The following is a 21,912-nucleotide window of genomic DNA, read 5'->3' on the forward strand; positions in this document are numbered from 1 at the left end:
GTAGCATTTCTGGGAAACCCCATATCAGTTTTTCCACCTAGTCCATGGGAATAATATACAAGAGTTCTGACTCCCAGGGTCTACTGTAGCCACTTAAAAAATGATAATGGGCTGTTGCTGGACAACTGAGTACTTTGCCCGTGGCACTTTATTCTTCATTTAAATATACTTAAATGTTTGCTGTCACCATATGTTACTATGGCCACAGCCAGCACCTCTTCTCAGGTCATGCTTGACTGCTTTTATAATCTGCTCATTGGTTGTACCTGTATATTGCTGTTTGCAGGCTGTCAGCACTCTCTGCCCTAGGGATGTGATTTGAGCAAGTGAATGTGTGTGCTCAGGTGCACACGTGCATGCACACGTGTGAACAGAAAGCTAAAAGTACTGTGGGGACACCAGACCTGATTTCATCAATTCACCAGCTGACTCTTGGATCATAGAAGAGGATGACTCTTCTTCTCTTAGTCACTGCTTAAGTGATATGCCCAGGACCCTTAAAAAGAACAATCTTTTCCCTACCCCTTCTCCCTTCTGTATTTCCCTTGGAGGGATACTCGGAGGCAGACAAAACACAATGACTATAGGTACTGATGCTGATTGTGTCGTGCAAGTTAGAGATCACTGCACCCAGGTATATGTCGTGGTTTAACCTCAGTCGGCAACTGAGCACCACACAGCCACTCGCTCACTCCCCCCTCCCCCGGTGGGATGGGGGAGAGAATTGGAAGAGCACAAGTGAGAAAAACTCGTGGGTTGAGATAAAAACAGTTTAATTATTGAAATAAAATGATAATAATAATAATATGATAATAATAATAATAATACACAAAGCAAGTGATGCACAGTACAATTGCTCACCACCCGCCGACCGATGCCCAGCCAGTTCCTGAGCAGCGGCCCCCCCCGGCCAGCTTTCCCCAGTTTATGTACTGAGCATGACGTTCCATGGTATGGAATGTCCCTTTGGCCAGTTTGGCTGTGCCCCCTCCCAGCTTCTTGTGCACCTCCAGCCTTCTCAGTCGGTAGAACATGGGAAGCTGAAAAGTCCTTGGCTAGTGTAATCATTACCTAGCAACAACTAAAACATCGGTGCGTTATCAACTTTGTTCTCATCCTAAATCCAAAACACTGTACCAGCTACTAGAAAAGAAATTAACTCTATCCCTGCCGAAACCAGGACAGTATAGCACCCAAAATCCCAGTGAACTTGCTTATGCAGAGTCTGGCCCCTTGATGGCAAACAGGATCACCAGTTGTTTAGCTCTAAGCGTTGTGTTTGCACTGCTCAGTTACTCCTGAGCATAACATTTGTATCTGCTGCCTCTGCTGAATTGGAACGGGCTCATGGTTCCAACACTGACAGTGCCTATCCGAGATTCTCTGAGGGGTTGGTGGCAGCCACCAGCAACAGAAGGTTCCCAGGTCTGTTCCTTTTCCTCCAAATGGTATTTACTGAGACTAGTTTAACTGTGTCTCACCCTGTGAAAATGAGCAGAACTAATGTTTGGGCTTAGCGGTGGGAGTGGAGTTACTAGAAAAACCTATCTTTTTGAAGATTCCTTCACTGGACACGTGCACACACAAAAGACAAAAAAAAACCCAAACAAACCCAGACATGGAGAACATGTTGTAGGAACAGGCCCAGATGGAAATAGTCCTTCCTTTCCCAAATGCACCATTTCCCAAATATACATCTGTTTTAGTTGTTTTGGATTTCGTTTTAGAGACCACACAGATCTGCTGCTTCTAAAACTGAGTAGATCTTTAAAGGAAGAGAACTGCAGGAAAAGGGAGGAGGAAGGAGGTCAGCTTTTTATTAGCTTGGGCTGGACTTCATGGGACATGGTCTGTGGAGTGCCTTGGTATATTTCAGGGATGTTTGCCTCTTAATCTCCATTCTTCTTGATTATCCTTGGCAGAGGAATTGGGTGTAAGGAGTAAAGGGAAACTTGGCTTCTTTGAGGGGCTGGGTGTCACGTTCTTTAACTCGTTCAGCTTGTCCTTCTCATCCTGACACATCTTCAGGCAGGAACAGCACAGGTCTTTCTCTTGTACTAAGTAAAGTGTTTCTATGCGTTTGATGGAGTCAGAATGCTGCTCTTCCTTTGTTGAATCTGGGAAAGGGTTTCTTTTTGCATTCAGTTTCTTGAGCTTGGGGAGCTTTTTCACACTGTTTGGGATGGTGGTCAAGGCATTGTCAAAGAGACCTATCTCCTTAAGTTCCTTCAGGGCCCCAAGACTGGTGGGAATACTGTCAAGACAGTTCAAGCCAAGGTTGAGAATACGCAGGTTCTTGAGAAGGTTCAACTCTTCTGGCAGATTTCTGGTGGTCAGCTTGTTGTTGCATATATTCAGGTAGAAAAGGTTCTGAAGCGTACCTATTGCCTCAGGCAGCTCCTCGAGCTGATTACTATGCAGGTCCAGCCAACGCAGTTTCTGGAACTTCTGGATGCTGCTTGGAATCTTTTTTAACATGTTTCTGCTCAAATCAAGTTCATCCACATCAGCCAGTTTCAGAATGCACTTGGGGAAGGTGGTAATACCCATCTTGCTTAAGTCAAGACGGCGCCCTCCATCAAAAGATATCCGGATGGAATTTTTGGCAATTTTCAAGGTGATCTTCCTCCCTTTTTGACCTTTTGCTTTCCCCTTGGCCATCTCTCAACTGTGAGGCAGGCAGACACACCAGACTCTGTGGATGAAGTGTGGGAACTCCAGTAAAGCCTTTGAAAGCAGTGGCTGTTACGCCCTAATTAAAAACAGAATAATCACATAGTTATAAATTAACATGTGACTGCTGGACTCTTCAGCAGTCTTTTTTTTAAGGTCAGGACTTTTCAACCCTGAAGCTCCAACTCTGAAAGTTCTTCCTGAAAGTATTCTGAGCAGGTGAAATTCTAATAATTTACAATATTATTTTATTGCATTGTAACACCTATATTGCATTACAGGGTGAAATTACAAGTGGGAGAAATTTTCTGTCTTTCATCCCTAGATACTGATTTGAGCTCAGCATGTAACGAAACTGAATGAAATGTGTTGTTATTCATCAGCCATTTGAGGACCAGAGCAAAACATATTGTGGGCCTCAATCCAGTCCTTAGGGACTGCACTAAAAGAAGCTATCCAAAATTGTACTTACTCTACCAGGCCAACAGGTTGCCTTCTTTACAGGCCTGGCATCTGTTGACACGTTGGTTAAACATCCTGTTTAATGGACCTGAGATTTGGGCTCTGGACGCTATTGAAAGATTAAATATTTAAAGCAAATGATTAAAAGCCTTGTTTTAACCAGGACCTCAGGAACATAGTGGGCTCCCAGATTTGCCAGAACTGCTTGCAGTTCACACATCACCTGCAGAGCAGACTGCAACAGGGGGTCGGTGTCAGTGCTGCTTAATGACATGTTAAACCAGGCCTTGATAAGTGTCTCCTGTGCTTTCAAGGACAGACTCTGGATACTCTAACCTTGTCTTCCCATCCATGCTGTGGGATAGATGGACTCCCACTGCAAAGGTGCCCTGCCCTCGACAAATGCGTGTAGGTGTTCTGGTCAGACTTTTGACTCATGCTGATGCTCAGCATGTGCTATGTGCTTTGTTGAATTGAGGCCTGTATGAGTAGTCGTCCACCGTAGTCTCAGGTTTTGTGAACTCTCTAATCAAAGGTCATCAAATACAGCTGCTAATTATGGCTAGTGACAAAGGAAATGAGCTGATTCCCTGGAAATGGATAATGTCCCTCTCAGCCAGAGTGCAGAGAGGAGCATGGGTTACAGCTGGCTAATCTCAGGATGGTCTGGGTGCTCTGGCATTTAATTGTGAAGAGTCAAATTGCAGGTTTGATGAATGATTGTTTGGGACAAAATATGAATTTGTCTACAATACATTTCCCTATTAGAAAGGCTTCATTACAAACCCTTCAGGCTTTTTGGCTACTCATTAATCATGTGCAAATACATGAAGGGGAAGCTCAGGCTACAACTAAGGCATTTCAGCTCCTTTTCAATTACATGCCACAGCCAAAAATAATGCAAAAGCAAGGGGGATCTCTGCCAGTTACCACCCACCCTCCTGGGAGCTCTGTAATGAGGCAGATGCATCAGAAATCCTGAAAGCAGCACAATGGGGTCAGTCTTGCCCTGAGGATATGTTCCAAAATTGAATCTTTGTTTTTTTATATAAAAATACTTAAACACAGTTAAATCTTTCTGTGTTTGTCACTCCCACATTTCTGTCTCTCACCAGTGCTTACAAGGCCATATTACCATTATATCTGAAGGCCTCTCAATCTTTCCTGTGTTTAACCTTACAGTGCCCCAGGGGCAATATCAATGCTATTCTTTTCATAGTGTAGACTGGTAACTGAAGCAAAGTACTCTTACAGTGGAAAATTAAGCACTTTTTCCACCTTTGTTGATGTTAGCTTGAATAATTTGCCCAGGAGTGGGTAGGAAGTTCTGGAGATCACAACAATAGGGGTTTTTTTTAATCACAATTCACTCATTTTAAGGATTTGATGCAATATTCTTGTTGGCAATTCTGTGAAGATAAAGTTCAAGCTGCATGGGAAATGCCAGAGCCCTACTGCTGGTACAGGACACCGAGTCCCTCACTGGTGCATAGAGGGTGACTACCATGCTTCAGAAAAAGATCTGCAGGGCAGCTTCCTTATACTTTGGCAGGATGGAAAGAGACTTTGTTTCCTGCAATTGATGTGAACCTGGTGACTTTTCGGTCCAACTTTCTTTTTGTTTGAATTTTGTGTTGGATGAGTTGACCAAAACGTTCAGTGCCTTTTGATCAGTGAAGTTTTTCAGCCAAGTATGCCTTTAAAAAAAATGAAAGGGACCCTCAAGGAAAAATACATATTTTTTCTAAATTCAAAATGATAATTTCTTTTAAAATGCTTTTTAAAACATATTTAAAACTCTCAGAAAGAAAACATTTTGTTCAGTTCCTAGTAATTTTTTTCTATTACTTTTAATTTAAAATCCAATGGGGAAACATTATTCCAAAACAGTTTCCTTTCTTAAAAATACCAGCTAGCCAAAAAATCAGCCTGTTCTGCAGCTGCCCGTTAATGCTGGTTCCCAGTGCTGGTGTCCCTCGGTGCTGTGAGTGCCTGGGAGCACTAGAGGGAGCCTGGTGTAGAAGGTTGAGTGCTGGAGGCTTGTCAGGAATAACAGTACAGATTAACCTTTTGGGTTTGGGTAACCCTTGCCAACTTGTTACAAAGTTTGAAGAGGGACATTTCAGATTTTTAAGAAGTCCAAACAAATAGATCAGTGTAATTTTCCTGAAGACAGATCTCTTTGTATGATGCACTGGATAACGCACAGACTTCAAGGAGATTTAACCACCTCCTTTAGTCAGATTTTTTAAAACCCTACTGTGGACCTCTAAGATGCACTGATCGGGAAAACATGAGTCCCTAGGGAGTGCTCACGCGTTCCAAGTGCTATTTCCTTTGGGTTAAAAGTGAGAGCCACCTTTCAAACTTACAAAAGGTGATTTGCAATCCCAAAGATAGGGATTAGCATTAGAGGTCTGCAGAAACACTGCAGTGCACCAGACAGCTTGAAGGGGATGAATAACTCTCTTGTCTCTGCATGCTTGTAAACTAATTATCGGTGTTTCACAGGGCTGTAGCTGGAGATAATGGAGCTTACTTAGCCACATCTCATTTTCTTTAGCTCCACATAAGAGGGCTCCAGTTCTGTAGCCACTGATATTAAAAATTCAGGAATCGCAGGAGCCCTCCTTGCTGTAAATGTTAATTATGCCTGTTCGATCTCATGCTCGCAGTGCATCTCCTGGGATAGCAGAGGGAGAGGTACATGTGTTGCCCTAGTACCTAAGAAATGATGATGACAAGAGGGAACTCTCTTTACTCATCTTCTCTAAACCCTCACCCCACTGCCAGGTTCACCCTCTGAGTTGCTGACAAGCCTTTGCCCAAGGGTGGCTGTGCTGCATTTCTATGTGATAAGGTCTTGCTAAACAGGACCTTGACTAGAAAACTCTTTCCCTTTTTATCCACACTTGGTAAAATCTTTGGTCTGGATTGGGCTTTTGAAAGCCCAGGGCTAACCCCAGAGCTTTAGGAAGGTTTCACAGGCCCAGAGCTTTGAGGCTGACCTGATACAGAAATGCACAGAAAATGTGTCAAGGGCATCATGCTGTCTGTGGTGCTCTGTGTTGCTGGGAGCTGCTGGGAGGGAACAGACCTTGAGCATCAGGACTAGGACTGTCAGTGTCTCTCTGAGGCAAGGAAGGATTGGAGATTACTCCTTTTCTGTGCTTAAGCACACACACAGGGCCCAGTCATGACCCATTGTAGCTTAAGCCTGTCTGAAGAAGGAAATCCAATTCCAGAATAATGCAGATTTGGACTCTGATGATGCAGTCTCTTCTACCTGAACCTTTCTTCCTCCTTTCTCAGCATAGGGCTGGCAGGGGCAGAACAGGCCTTCTGCCTGTGACACACTGTCTGGGTGTTTCAGGACCTCCTCCTCTGTGGTTCTGCTTGTTCTTTTCCTCGCATAGATTGCTGCTTCCTACTTCACTGCACCCAAAGCTGCACAGAACCATCTTGATCCCATCTTGAACTAGTCTGTGAGAAAAAGTTTCCTCTGTCTTTCCTCCTGGAAGTCTGCGTGTTGCAGAGCAGGCTTGCCAAGCCCAGCAGAGCCACACGTGCCCTGCACCTCTCTGGGGGCAGGAAGGCAGTGAGATGACATGTTCTAATTCACCCATGGAATAGCTCTATGGAAATACTTTCATATAAAGCTTAAAACCAGCATTCGTACAGTGAATGATTTTGCATGAAGCCAAGTAGTTCCAGCTCGGGTAGGTTTTTATTTCCCTGCTTACAAGCCTGTTACCATTTCTTTGTTGTTGGATACGACCTGTTGTGGAAGAGAGAATAATTCACTGACTATCTTACATGCAGTCTCTTGCTAACAGCCAGGTTTAGACTAAATCCTGCCATGAGCAAACAGATATAGAGAGGTTTCCTTCCTTAATTTTCTTACTTTTCTAGATCACTTCAGAGCCACTGTGCTATCACACAGTGCAAGGCCACTTGTAAAACCAAGGTCCACCAGGAATAAACAAAAATATTGTTTCATCTTCACAATTCTGCCAGACTGCCCCCCTGTATAAGATCTTACCGGCTAGCAGCTAGGAAGACTTAGAAGGCGAGGTATAGATGTCACAAGCTGCTTTTTTTTTTCAGTAATGTGGGATGTGCCTTCATGGTCTGTTGCTGTGCAGTTGTCCTCCGTCTACTCTTCTCCGAGTAATGAATTGGTCTTTCAGTCTGTAAATATACCTGTAAGCAGGGAGCACAGGACAATTTCCTTTTCACGGTCCTGCAAATTCTGAATCGTACTTCCTTGATGGAAAATGGCAGCCCTTCAAGAAACTTGTGCATGTGAGTATGCAGGGGGGGAGGAGGAGTGGCATAAAGGACTTCCCCAGCTCCAGGGTCTCTCTATTCAATTCTCCTTCCACAGCCTGTGAAACTTTTGTTCCTAAGCAACAGCAATGCTAGGTCCTTGGAGATCATTAGCATAATGTTTGGTTCCAGCATGCAAGTTCAAGCTGGAGGGAAAAGAACTGAACGGCATGCAGTGCCTGGAAATGTTAGATTTCAAATTATGCAGAAAGAAAAAGCATCTGGACCTGGTTAGAAGCTGTTTGTCAGCTTCTAATGTTGCCTTAACTGTCCATTTTAGTCATTTGGCTATTTTATTTTTCTTGGCTGTAACACAATATGAGATACTTGTATGTGTGTGTTAAAACTCGCAACATTTGTGATACCATCCTTAGCACGTCCCAGATTGGATAGATATGGACACAAGAGGGAAGGCTCATGCAGCGGGGCAGCAGAGGGGATATGAGCTGCAGTTTATATTCATCTATCTGTGACCCTTCGAAAGTGCAGTTGGTACAACAATTTCCCTTTGTAGCATGTGAATTTACTGGAATTTGTCTCTCTGACTGGGGCTACCAAGCTCCAGCTTTTAGTAACTGGTTGCAGTAATTTTAAAATAGTATCTGGAAAAAAAGAACTGTAGAAGAGAAATAGCTGTGTGTTTTGTGGTAGGAATTGTTCACAGGAGATGCAACACTGAGGTCCCTCTCTTGCTGATAACGGGTCTGGGATATTATTGGCATAAAGAAGCTGATAATGTTGATGTGCTTGCCTGATTCCAGGGTTGGAGATTGCATTCTGCTCACCTCAACAAATTAATTGAATTTACTTGATGGCGTTTCTTCTACGACCTGAAGTGTGCCTGGGTGCAGCATTTCCACAGTGGAAACGTTATCCCTTTGTCTGGTTTAAGCCTGTGAATATACATGGTGCAAACAGTGTTCCGTAAAGGAAGGAGATTCCTTTCTCCCTCCCTAGCCCATTCAAGACATCCTACTTCAAGGAGTCCTACTTTAATATTATACTTATATATAAATTTTGTATTATATCTCTATTCTTTGGGCACAGAGTAAGAATACCCAGAAGGTGGACTGGTACAATCAAACAAGGAGGACCCTGTACCTTTATTCTAAAGTAATCTAACCTAACACTTTTCTGAGGTTTGAGAGACTTAATTGTTTCACAGGGAAAGCTGACATTCCTTTTGACCTCTTCGTTCCTCTTCTAGTAGTAGGACTTGGACCTAGGTTGTGGCTTACCAGGAAGGGGATTTTCCTCACAATATTTTTGGTAATTACAAAGATTCTTTAAGAAAAGTGGTTTTAGGAGAGCCTTGGCACTGTTTTGCAGGCTTGAGAAGTCTGGAGGATGGAAGACAAAAAGAAAATGAAAGCAGCTTTGTGAAGTCTAAGAACCCAATTAAGTTTATTGGAATTTTAGTATTAATTACAGTGGGGGCAAAATCTTATCCTTTGAGATTATCTCATCTGCAATGAATCTCCAAATGGGTTGAGGTCCACCTGTCTCTAGCAAATGGAGACCACTGGCTATCACAAGAGTGAGATCATAGTCTGATGTTAATGGAAGAGGGATTAATAAATCACTTATGCATAGTGTAGCCAAAGGTGGATCATCATTACTACACATCATGCTTAGATTCTGCTGTGGCTAGTACCCTACAAATACCTTATAGATTTAGATACGGATAGATATGTAGGTACTTTTGACTTCACATAACTTCACCCCCTTTTGAAGTTCAGTTATTTACATTTATAAAGCACTTCTGTTTCTTTTTCAAACCAGCCTTTGATTATTTATTTATTTTTAAATGCACTTACTGCGGTTGGATAGCAGCAGTTGATCTACTTTGAGCTTTTGCTGTGCTGGCTAGAGAGGTGTTGGCTGGAGGAATGCTGATTGATTACCAAGGAGAAGGGAGGAATAGGCTTGAGCTGCCTGTAATGTGATTCATGTTCTGAGCCCCTGCGAGTTGACAAGGGAGAATGCAGAATTCCAGTTCTCTGGGACTTGGAGGGAGCATCCTGCCTGGTCCCCTGAGACCCAGAAGGATGGCTCTTACAGGAGAGCGACTACATTTAGCCTTGCATATTTTCATGACATGGTGAACTCATCAACCTCTTTGAGTTATATAGCAGCTTCCAAAGTCAGCAGAGGGGATTGTTTTGACCCTTGCAGAGTCCTTAGTAGCTGTTTAGGTCTTGTGACAAGCAGAGCAAGAGTTCCACTAGAGGGTCATGGGACTCACAAGTCAACATGTATTATGTATATTTGCATAACATACAGACTGGCCCAGTTTAGTCCCGTGTATAGTATTTTATAATGCTCCCACTTTAAAATGTTGGAGGACTGATGGATTGAGCAGGCTTGTACATTACATAACCCCCTGCTTTCTAACTCAGCCATAAATCCACAATAAACCTGGGCAGTTTCAGTGAGTCTATCTGTCTCTGTGGAAAGGGAAGAACCTAACCTGATCCCTCTGTGACAAACACCCTAATACAACCACACTTCAAATAACGCCAGGAATCCTGATCCTGTTCCATCCCTTTGACATACTCTCTCTGAGTTCCAAATGTCTGTTAGAGACCTTACAAAGGCCAGTGGGGCAAAGCTCTGTGAAATCTACATATAGTGCGAGAGGGCTGAATTATAAAGGGTAAGTGCTCATGATATCTGTTTTCTGCTTTAGAATTCCTACATTCTTGAGCTACGTGTGGCTCAAACTGGGGGTGCAAAACCACAATAACTCTACTCTAGTCAATGGACTTCTGATTTACAAATTAGACCATCAAATAATCTATTCATTTTTTTGGACAAAGAGTGAAGATCCTATTTTCCTATATCAGATATGAGCTACACCTTTTTGTGTTGCCTGGTCTCTATAAATCTAGCCTGTCATTCTTAGGTTTCATATGCTTTCTGTAAGTATAGCCTATCATTGTTAGGTTTCATATGCTTAGCAGGAGAACTAAACAAAGCTTAGGAGTTGTAGACCATGAGCTAGAATTGGTCCTGGGTTTCATGTTTGTTCATGGAATAAGGTATTACTTAGGCTGTGCAAAATCCTTACCTCAGATGCACACTTTTCTCTGAAGAGAGTGCCTAAGCAAGGAATAAAATACTGTGTTAAGTAAACGGTAGTGTTTTTCCTTCATGTACACAATTAACTGGTCGAGGAGTGAATAGGCAGTAAAATAATGATTCATAATAATGAGAGGTAGTTTACAAGAATTTACTACTGCAAATTCAATAAAACTGTAACGATCATAGACCATTCCAGTATTTTATTTAGATCTTTGAGTCTGCTTTAAGCCTAGCTTTGTGGATTTCTGGTGTGATCGAATACAGAGCACAAGAGTGCAAAATAGCAGCTAGTTGTACATGTAGCAGTTTTATAAGCTAAGGCTGAACTGATTTCCTTACACTTCGGGAAGTTAGTAATCCTGTCTCTGAGCTGGCACCTTAGGATTAGTTTAAAGTTATACACTCAAAGGAAAAAGCATCTCCTACCACCAGTTATATTGTATCGTGCCAGTAACGCTGTTTACTTTGGCAGATCAAAAGTTTCTTTAATCCACAAGCTGTCAGTTGTCTCAGTTTGGTCTCTAGGAATTTTCAGAATGCTTCAGAAAGGCATGAGCCTTTGAGAATAAGGCTTCAGAATAGAAACAGACAGCCTTAATGGTACCTGTCACTAGCACTCTAGCTCTACAGTGGGATGAGACCGGGAGCACAGACTGGTTAGCAGTGTGGCTGAGCTCGGAACAGCTGAGGAGGTTGCTGTCCCCAGCTGTCCATCTGCCTCTGCTGCAGGGGCATCTTCTCCGCCTGTGAGTCAGCTTCTGAATTCTTGTAGTTTACCATGTGGCATCACCACCTCAGTTTGCAGCAATATATTAAGGCAAACAGAATCCATCCTTAGCACCACCACCCTACTTCACTCTTTTTTCTTTATTAAATATCATACTTTAAGTGGCACTTCATTCAGGAGCAGACTGGCAAGTAGCTTAGGGAGAGTCAGCATATCATTGGGAGAGTGACCGACAGTGATAAACTCATCAGCCATCTCAAGTTGGGCCATCCCTGTTCATCAGGCAGAGCCTTCCTTCCTACTGAAAGCAGTAATGGAACTTGCATCCTGCAGCACTAACCTAAATGATGACACACTCTGGTTTTGGAATGATTTGGTCAATGATGAAACTTCAACATTCTTCTAGTGTTGGTGTTCTCTCATTTCTGTGGGATGAGAGCAGGGGGCACAGGGAGCACGGATGTTAATGTGTTGACTTTCTCTTATTGTTCTGAAGCAGGTTATTTCAATCGAATGTTTGTTCCATACAGGAAACACTCAGGAGGGGAAAAGACAATGCTCCAGAAGTGGCAGGTAAGCAAAGAATTTCAGCACCTGTCTGTGTATTGGCACACAGATATGTGTGTGTGTACGTATGTACTTCAAGGCCTAAGCTGTTCTCTCGCTGCTGGAGGTGAGGTTATTGGCAAGAGGAGCAGAGTATTTACATCTGGTTATTGCAGAGGTTTTGCTCTTCCTGCTGTGAAACATATGGTGCTACTGTCTGGCAGATTAAGTGTGATTTTATGCACGTTTTTAAACTGAGACCAAAGAGAGCCACCTAGTTGAATGGCTGTTCACAGATCATCTGTACATCTATATCAGTGCACCTCTCGTTTTCCCAGATGTTTTGCTGAGCTGAGAGATGCATTTACTTTCCTGTACCCCTGATCTTGGCGACCCAAGACACATTGAAGAAATCTATATCTTCTTGTTTATATGTAGCACTTTGTGCAGCCTTTTCTGTACAGACAGTTGTCCAGGATTTTCCAATATACAGATTGTATGCATTTGGCTCACTTCTAAATTGGGAAAAAGTACTCTGTTATGCAAACACAGCATAAAAGCAATGGGTGATTATAGACAAATGCAAATGCCTGTCTGAAGAAGAGCCAGAATGAAGACTCAGATACTGTTGAATGGATTGTTGTATAAGAGATATTGTGCTGATATGAATGGCAATGGGTGATTGATTACAATATGACTGAAAAAATAAAATCACAGTTAAGCAGCCCATGGAGTGCTTGGTTAGTTCAGAACTCCCTCCCAGAAGAAGGGAGACCTTGTTGCAGCTTATCAGTACTTAAAGGGAGCTTATAAAAAAGATGACGGCAAACTTTTTAGCAGGGCCTGTTGCAACAGGACAAGGGGGAATGGCTTTAAACTAAAGGGGGTAGATTTAGAGTAGGTATAAGGAAGAAATTTTTTATGCTGAGGGTGGTGAAGCACTGGCACAGGTTGCCCAGAGAGGTGGTGGATGCCCCATCCCTGGCAACATTCAAGGTCAGGTTGGACGGGGCTCTGAGCAACGTGATGTAGTTGAAGATTTCCCTGCCCACAGCAGGGGTGTTGGACTAGATGACCTTTAAAGGTCCCTTCCAACCCAAATTATTCTATGATTCTATGATTTATAATTCTTGTCCTGATGCACATGGGAAGCACAGGACTCTGAGGGTGCCTTTGAGGCATGGTTTTCAGGGGTGAAGTAAGGAGATTTTAATGCTTGTTTCCTTTCCCTGGCAGAAGAGGGAGATCAGCAACTTTGATTATCTCATGTACCTGAACACATTGGCTGGCCGCAGCTACAATGATTACATGCAGTATCCTGTGTTTCCATGGGTCCTCGCTGACTATCACTCTGAGGTCAGTGCTTGCTGCAGCATTCTGTACTTTCTATGATAGTAACGATACAAAGGTTTGTTGAATGATGCCATTGAAGCAGAGGGGTCTAGACCAAGAGTTCAAAATTTGAGATAATTAATTTGAACTGTACTGATTCTATGATTCTATGATTAGCCTTATCTTCAAATCAGCATGCTGAGGATCACGTTCTGCCTCAGAAAAGTGGATGAACATCTGTTAAATACATACCTAGTTAAGGGCAGGTTGCATCAGCTCAGCGGCAGGGACAGGCTTCTGTGACCCCTGACAAGGAGGTTTGGACAGAAAAGCCTTGAGAGCAATTTGCAACCTGCCAGGTGCTTTATTTGTGAAGCTCCTTGCACATGCTATCCTCTCAGTGACGCGTGCTGCCACTCTCTTTCCAAGTCCCATCCCAGTTCTGGAGATGGGTGTTTTAGTACTGAGTCTGTGGCCTTCTTGTATAGATGAAACTTCCAACACAGCCTTGCCGCTATCCAGTGTCACTGAGCTAGTCACGATGTCTAAGACTCAGGGATCTAAAAATCCACATCGTTGCTGGTTTTGCTTTTCAGACTCTAAACCTTACTAATCCTCATACATTTCGGGACCTGTCAAAGCCCATGGGAGCGCAGACTGTGGAGAGGAAACGCAAATTCATCCAGCGCTACAATGAGGTGGAGAAGAGTGAGGGTGAGTGTTTTAGGAGAATAACAGGCAGCAGAGGCTTGAGTCCCCTCAGGCCTTTGGGGATGCTGGTGAATCCCTTGGAAAAGGTCACCCAAAAACTTTCCAGAGCTGTGGCTAAGGGAAGCACCATGTCAAGGAGATCCTCTCGCTTCTGCATACAAACTGGTTGAGGATTCAAAGAGAAATGTCTCCTGCAAGCACTGCCTTATGTGCCTTGTACTACTGCATTCTGTCCTCTTCCCTTGGGCAGGAAGAGATGCTACAGCAAAAAGCAATGTTCCTTAGAAAAGACTGCTCTGTTAACTAAGCTGCATGCATTAGTCTTGTCTGTTAGCTGCATGTAGAAGACTGCTGCATGCAGCTTAGCTAACAGCTACTGTAAAAAAAGGAAATAGGATGTTGAGGCTGTTGACCTCGAGATCAAGACCTCTTTTGGTGCTCATGGGGAAGGGGGTGGTCTGGAAAGTTAAAGGTCTTATTCTTCAGAAAATGAAATGTGGAAGGCAAAAAAAGAACATAGAGAGATGGTAGTAACTGTGCACATTCAATGCAAATATGCAAGGTGTGCTTTTGCTTACAGATCCTTGAACACACCTGCTTTAAAGACCTGCTCCCTATTTAGTTGTGCTGTGGTAACTGGATGCTATGGGCTTGAAATGGTGATATTTTGCACTGAAATCTGATTTGTGTCCAATTTCCAGGAGACCTGTCAGCCCAGTGCCATTACTGTACTCACTATTCGTCAGCAATTATAGTGGCATCTTACCTGGTCCGAATGGAGCCATTTACTCAGACCTTCTGTTCTCTGCAGGTAAGGGGGCAAGATAGCTTCCCTCCTACACCTTGTTATGAACCATGTAGCACATTATAGTGGCTGTGTAATGAAGAGGGATTAATTCTTTTGACATTTTCTGTGTACTCTGTGTGGACTCTGGGCTCACTGAAGGCTCTATGCTGTGTCTGTTGAATTCAGTGAAAACATCTTAATGGGAGCATGATTGATGCCTGACGATCTTGTTTTTTCTGAGGGAGAAGGTTTATTTAGTTTTGGTCCTGTGATGCATTTTGTGAGAGCTGAGGCATGTAAACACCTAGACAATGTTTTACTACCTGTCTGAACATAAGCTTCTGACTTTGGGGCATATGAGACTTTCACGGTAGGTATTTTAAGCCCAAATGCCCATACAGTAATGCAGTTACAGGCAAGCACTTGGAGCTGGCTGTGGTGGGATAAAGAGCATTCCTGGGCCAGATGAGGATGCACAGGTTCTGGTGGGTGGGGAATGATAGGGATCATGGGATCAGCTCCCTGAAGGAGAGGTGGGGTGAGACTACATCCAGTGCTCCAGAAGGAATATTTTGTTTCAGCTTGTTCTGAACTTGCCACTGTTTTATGGCGCCAAAAGCACTCCCTATGGAACATGAATTTCACGGAAACTGAACTTTGTGCTTACCTTTCCCAGCTGGTCAGCATACAGGGACACCAAATTTCCTGACTGGCCTCTTCAGCAGGCAGTTGGTGACACACAAGCACAGACACTTGGGCTGTAGCAGTTGTTACCCTTATTTCTGTAATATGTGTTCTGTTACAGCAGGGTCTACCAGGAGGACAGGTCCTCAAAAGTGTATTTGTTAAGGAGTCTCTTGCCAAAATCTGCTTATCCTTATGGAGCAATGTGAGGGAGACAGCTAGGCCAGAATATTCCACACTCAGAGACTGCTGTACATATGGTGAGGACTGGCCATGCCTCCTGCAGCTCTCCAAGTGCTTTGCTGTTGTGCTGGGTTTTTTTCTTTGTTTTTTTTTTTAATAAACTAATACAAATAAAGCGCTGTGCTAATTAAGTAATAAGCCCTATGATTCCGGCTGTTACCAGCAGTAGCTGATGGGTTAGTGAACCACCTGAGGCAATGGTTACCATTGCACTCCGTGAGCCATATGTTAGCTGCAGTCATGAATGACTGTGGAGCAGTTATTTCTTGTTGTAAACAACTAAGGCTGCTGTACCTCACTGGCACACTTTTCATGCATAAGAAGTTCCCAGTCTGAGTAGCTGCTTTGCAGCAGTATTTATGTGTGATTAGCAGGTAACCAGCATTTTTGTGGGGATACTTATCTTCAAAGGCTGCTGAGAACTCAAGCACTCAAAGTTTTGTGTGGATATGGATCCACTGAAACTGTTGAACTTCTTCCATACTCATTCCTTTGCTCTTATGTTACTGCATGTTCAGCTGAGCTCATTGCTGTCATTTCCCCCAGGTGACTGGTCCTATAGTGGCTTAGGAATTGCTAACTGTGAGATGCAGTCAGGCAAACAGCAGACCTGAGAACTGTATGCTCAAGTCAAGAGCAGGTAGGAAAAGAAGTACTCCCAAACTTACAACCTTGGAAGGGTGCTGAGTTGGGAGCTGTGAAAGCTTCTCAGCATCTTAAAAAGTGGAAAAGCTATACTGATAACTGCAAACTGCCAGTCTGAATGCACATGACAAGGAAATGCAACAACTTGGGTGCACCCCTTGTGAAAAACTGATGCTGGTGTACCATCCTCTTTCTCAAGTCAAAGAATTGATTTGCACCTGACCACAGAAGAAGGCAGTGAGGAAGCATTGCCTCTAGTAAGGGAACTGTACAGGAGTTTACAAAATCTTATTATTTCACATTATATTTAAGTGTATTGAGATCTGACTGGGGAAAAGTGTGTATGTGCTTTGCAGATTGTAGTGGAATGGATGAAAGACTGATTCATCCGACAGGTGTTGGAGGGTGCTTTCTGCTTCACCTTGGTCAAATACATCCCAGAATTCCTTTCAGGTGTTGGTCTCAGAACCACAAAAAAGCAGCAAATGTTTCTGTGTTTAGTGTCTTCATTGGAAAGGCATTCAAGGACCCCATGCCCTCAATAATTAGTGACACTTGGTTTTGATTCAACTCAGATTTTATGCCCTTTTATTCTTATCCTACTGTTGCATTTCAGCTAGCAGGATGATCTTCTTTCCTAGTGTTTACCTGCCAAAGAGAATAGAGTTCTTACTCTTCATTGTGTCACTGACTCTTGAGCAGTCATTTAAGCACTGCCTGCAGGTAATGACTTCTCAGCAACTCTGGGGGTGTGGTAAGTCTTTGCACCTTCGTAAGCATCTCTTAGAAACACTTGGAGGTCTTTGGGTTTAAAGCACCACCAAGGATCTTAGGATGCTTAATTTTATAAACACGAGAAGTTCTAACTTCTCTCTAGAGATCACTTTGACTAGTTGCTTTGTATATACCCTGCTGAACTGTAGTTTTAAAAAGCATATTTTTCCAGTATTCCTGGTGACAGCATAAGGCCTCTACTGAAAGAAAACAGAGGCTTACTGTATCTAGCTATAGAAAAACCATGAGTTTATGTCGACTTGCAATCTAAAGGCATAAAGCAATTCTTGATTCTCCTTTTCCCTTTCAGTGCAGTTTTTGCATTCATAGAGAGAGAAAACTCATTAATTCTGATATAAATATATGCAAATAAATTTATTAATATAGGAAATGGGAAAATCAGTTATTGCTTCCTTTATAAATAATACAGGCTTAAGTTTTAAAGATATTACTTTTCCCTAAAATGAATTAGACAGCCAGGGAAAAAATCACATTTTTTCGTGGTGGTAATATCTTTAACCAGATTTGTCGCGCTAACAGCATTTCCTATGTATATATTATTTTTATTTAATACAGGTAATCTTTTTATTACAAATCATATTGTTTCTCAGGAGATTACCATCAGCTCTCATAAAAGCTGCAAAAAAAATGAAAAAGCATCAATCACCACCAGACACAGCGTGCTGTGTGCAGATTAAATATACAAAGCCCTTTAATATGCTTCAATGAGATACTTGTTAGCTGTTGATTTATTTATAGTCCTTCTTCTACTCTGTTTTAATTTCAATTTGAATTTGACTCCAAGGGTCCCTGCCTAATAATGATCAAGAACAAGATGACCTTGTGCATCAGATTAGCTCCAGCTAGGCTTACTCATGTGATTAGCCACTTTTTCACTCAGTCCCTTGTGTGGGTGTGGGAAGGCTTCTTCACAATTGTCAGTGGTATAAGGAAGAAGGATATCAAATACAAGGAAGTAAAGCAGAACTATGCTGTCATTTAGAGATGAGGCTGGACCAAAAACCTGGTCAGAATTCACCTCGTGGGAAACAGCATCGGGGTCTTTCCATCTGGAATATGTGTTGGGTTTTGGTGGGAGTCTATCTCAAAAGACAAGCAAGGAGATGTGGCTTCAGAACTTAGGATTTATTGACTTCTGTGTTTTGGTAGCTTATCCATGAGGGTAGTTTCTCCCAAACAAAAGATAATGGCAAATGTTATTTCTTGACTTGCAGTTCCCAGACTTAGCAAAGTTTGTAGCTAAGTTGACTTGGGGGGTCAAAAGGGCAGTGGTTCTTACCATTAGAAACCAATGTGGGAACTGCTGCTCAGGGTTCATCTGGTCCATGGGAGTGGGATCCTATCCTTACAGCATGAGGATGCTTAGATGTTATTTTCCTATTTAATAGATTGCAAGTCAAAGCTTCAGCTGACTGTTATTGTGCAGAAGGACAGCATCCTCCTCATCTGGCACATGCAACAGTCTACAGGCAGAGAGAGAACTAACCAAAAGCTACCAAGTTTTCTCAAGAGGTCAGCCATAAACAGAACCTGACTGTGTCTCATATTCATTAACAGATTCACTCTTGCACCACCTCTGGGTTTTAGTGTCTTCATTTTGCAGTCCTGCTGGCTTGTTCTTTTTGCCTAGTGAAGCAGCTTTGAGGATTGAATGGTTGAGGATGAGCAATCATTCATACATTTTCACTGCACTGCAGAACTGTTTAAAGATACTTGCTCTATCTCTGACAATCTCTCTTGAGCCCTGGCAGTGGGATATAGTGTTATGTCCCATGACATATAATCCAAATTAATTAACCCCAATGAGAAATACATATATTAGCCTGGGAGCATGTTGCAGTTGGGCAGCTACACTGCTGTCAGTACCTGAACTAGGTATTGAGAAACAGTTTGGTTCTGTCACTTTACACAGTTAAAAAGTCAGCGTTCTTCTGAAACAGCTTGTTCGTTCTGACAAACTCATTCAGATGATCTCCAAAACCTGATTGTCTATTTGGTTATTTCCATTATTGTAGAAATTTTATGTTAAAATAAATCCTTTCATGCTCAATGTAGGGATCCTTATATAAAGGTAAACCTAGATTTTTACAAATGTATACAGTATCTGAAATCTCATTAGAAAATCCTGTAGGAATTATGGTTCCAATGTAAGGCATATACTCTTCATTCGGTGAGTGTTTTTTTTTTTTTTTAATTTGTTTTTTCTTTCTTTCTTCTTGAGGCCTTAGTTCAGAGTGATGTCCGGGGCTACTAAGGCTGCTTTTGTCTAGTGTTTGATTCTCATTAAACTAAACATGTTCAAATGCTCTCAGGACGTGAGGTAGTTTGTTTCTCCTTCCTTACATACTAATTCAGCTTGGGACCCAGACATTCTTCCCTTCTTCCCCTCTTTATGCTGTCCCTCCTTCCCATAAGGAATGAACAGTCCCTGCAAGCTCCTGCCCACTGGGCCTTTCCTATTTGCCTGGACCTGATGAATGGTATTTCAGTGGTACCCCCTTTCCCCAAAGGCTTTTCTCCAGAGGATTGCACGTAAGATTGTTCACAACTATTTGGGTCTCAACTGAAGTGAAAACACTGAAGTTGTGTCCACTGCTTGCAAATCACTTTGGGATGAAAGGAATGAATTGCCTTCAGAAGCATTAATAATGGGTATGCTGGTATTCTCAAGCTGCCCATGATCATTTCTGCTTGCCTCTGTGTTACTGCAAGCTATGCTAAGACTCCAAGCTTTACGGTATTCTTGACCTACATAACCTACAAATCAGGACTAAGACAGCCCCTAATATAAGATCACAGAGCTGGGACAGATCTTGAGATATCACCTAATCAAGCGTGTGATGAGGTGATTCCTGCAGAATTGGCTAAGATTCTGCATCTGCTTTTTATTTAACACAGTATTCACACTGCAGTCTTTTTGTCTGCCTCCATTTCACAGGGTGGGAGTTTTGATGTTGCAGACAGGATGTTTCACAGTGTCAAGAGCACGTGGGAATCAGCATCAAGGGACAACATGAGTGATGTCAGGGAACTCATCCCTGAATTCTTCTACTTGCCAGAGTTCCTAACCAATGCGAATCACTTTGAACTTGGTAAGTGCTAGAAGGGACTTCAGTGCTCCCCTTCCGCTCCCCAGCATCCTGCCAAGGGAAAAGATCCAGATCACATGTTGGGAGTTGGTCCCTGGACTATGCTGACTGATGAGGCTCTCTAGTGATGACAGATCAATTTTTATTAAAATAAGGCTACGAGAATACAAGCTTCTGATATCCAAATGATACCAGAAGAACCATGTTTCTAGCTCAGAAAGGGTTGTAGTTCCTATTAGTTACTGTGCAAAAGAATTCCACATTTTGTCAGACAAAAGTAGATTTCAATATAAGCAATCTATGTGGCTGCTTTTGAAAATCTGGTTTGTATCATCACATCTATGTGGCTATGAACAATAGATTAATTTGACTTTTGGAGATGGATCAATTGTTAAATGGTGTTGGTGAAAGGTCTTTTTTTAAATCTTGTGTCTCTGGTGATTAAAGTTGCCAAATGTCCTCACTATCATCTTGAAAGTGCACAAGCCACATGAACCTGATATATTGTCCCTGGCCTCAAGCAGCATCACAATCTCTTCTGAATGTACACTGTCTCTAGACCTTTCTGCATCAGTGATGGAGGGTCAGAGAGAATCCAGCAAAAATACTATTCAGAAATAGGCATGGCAGTACTGATTCACTTCACTTTACAGGAAATTCACATCATTTGCAATACAAAGCTGCTTTTTGTAGTGGACACAGGTTGGTTAACAATTAAGGCAGAGGAGAAATACCTTAAGAATCATCCTAAACTGGTGATGGCAAAGGAAACGTAACCCATGGTGTTGAGGTGTAGCTATAATTGTATTTAAGATCTCAGTGAAATGAGACATACTAAGAAAAGGGCAGAATGGGAAAAAGATGTTAGAAGATTGTTAAAAGATAAGAAAGAATTGGGGTAGTTTCATCTTGAGAGGAGGCCAAGAAACAGAGCCTGGCTGAAATCAAGATCCAGAGGCTGACCTGAGTGGAATCAAGTGGAGGGACCTAAAAAAGACACCAGAATCTTGCCAATAGAGAGAAAATATACAGGAAGATTTTACAATAGGCAAAGCCAAGAACTTGAATCTGTTCACTGCTACACCGTAAGGAGTTCATTTGCAGTCCCAGACCTGAGCCTTAACTTAGGTTTGAATTCATCCAGTTGCGTAACACTGTGCTCTGATTTAAGAACATATGCTCACCTTCTGAAAGGAATCAGATTGCAAAGGACTTGAAAACAAAATCCCTCCCAGTGGCTGCTTTAGTAGGAATATCTGGCAGTTAGGCCCGTGGAATTACGTATAAAAAGAAAGTTGTGCCAACAGGTTTGTCTTGTCTGAGTTTGCAGTCTGTGCTAGAATGGTTTGTGCTGAGGACATGCATATTTTTACTGTATTAGCGACAGTTACTAGAACATCTTCTCAGTACTAGATCAGAAATTGGTTCTGCAGAGTTCTATGGCACTATATTTGATGTAGAACCTGAAACAGCATGTGTGAAAATCACCTCAATTTCCTTTGACTTCAGTGTTTTAGAAAAACTGTTCCTATTTGCAATGTGTGTGATTCTTGTTTTTATTTCTCCCTTTGTAATTCCTGCAGGCTCCATGCAGGATGGAACAGTCCTGGGAGATGTGCAGCTTCCTCCTTGGGCAGATGGGGACCCCCATAAATTCATTCTCCTGCACAGACAGGTCAGTGACTATCAAGATTTGTGACAAAATGCTGAACTGGGTCCCACTGAAAATGAAACTGAAGGCCAGAGTCACAAACCAAAATGTTAGATCCAAATGCATCCTGACTTTGCAGAGTTCATGCTGGGTT

The 21,912-nt window shown here is 42.5% G+C and overlaps 2 protein-coding genes across 2 annotated transcripts in view; one reads left to right on the plus strand and one right to left on the minus strand.

Annotated features, from left to right (window-relative positions):
• Positions 1-21,912, plus strand: part of WDFY4 (WDFY family member 4) — a 141,872-nt gene that overhangs the window by 97,598 nt on the left and 22,362 nt on the right. Inside the window, exons 47-52 of the mRNA XM_076338685.1 lie at positions 11,806-11,848; positions 13,058-13,177; positions 13,750-13,867; positions 14,566-14,675; positions 19,957-20,110; positions 21,691-21,782. Of these exons, the coding sequence (XP_076194800.1) occupies positions 11,806-11,848; positions 13,058-13,177; positions 13,750-13,867; positions 14,566-14,675; positions 19,957-20,110; positions 21,691-21,782 (637 nt within the window). The remainder of the gene's footprint in view (positions 1-11,805; positions 11,849-13,057; positions 13,178-13,749; positions 13,868-14,565; positions 14,676-19,956; positions 20,111-21,690; positions 21,783-21,912) is intronic.
• On the minus strand, positions 1,116-7,306 carry LRRC18 (leucine rich repeat containing 18). The gene is made up of 2 exons (XM_076338683.1): positions 7,178-7,306; positions 1,116-2,752 (listed from the first exon to the last, which is right to left on the minus strand). Exon 2 carries the CDS (start codon positions 2,659-2,661, stop codon positions 1,873-1,875), a length of 789 nt encoding a protein of 262 aa, XP_076194798.1. The 5' UTR covers positions 2,662-2,752; positions 7,178-7,306; the 3' UTR covers positions 1,116-1,872.

This window comes from Aptenodytes patagonicus, chromosome 5 (genome assembly GCF_965638725.1).
Source record: "Aptenodytes patagonicus chromosome 5, bAptPat1.pri.cur, whole genome shotgun sequence".
Classification (NCBI taxonomy): domain Eukaryota; kingdom Metazoa; phylum Chordata; class Aves; order Sphenisciformes; family Spheniscidae; genus Aptenodytes; species Aptenodytes patagonicus.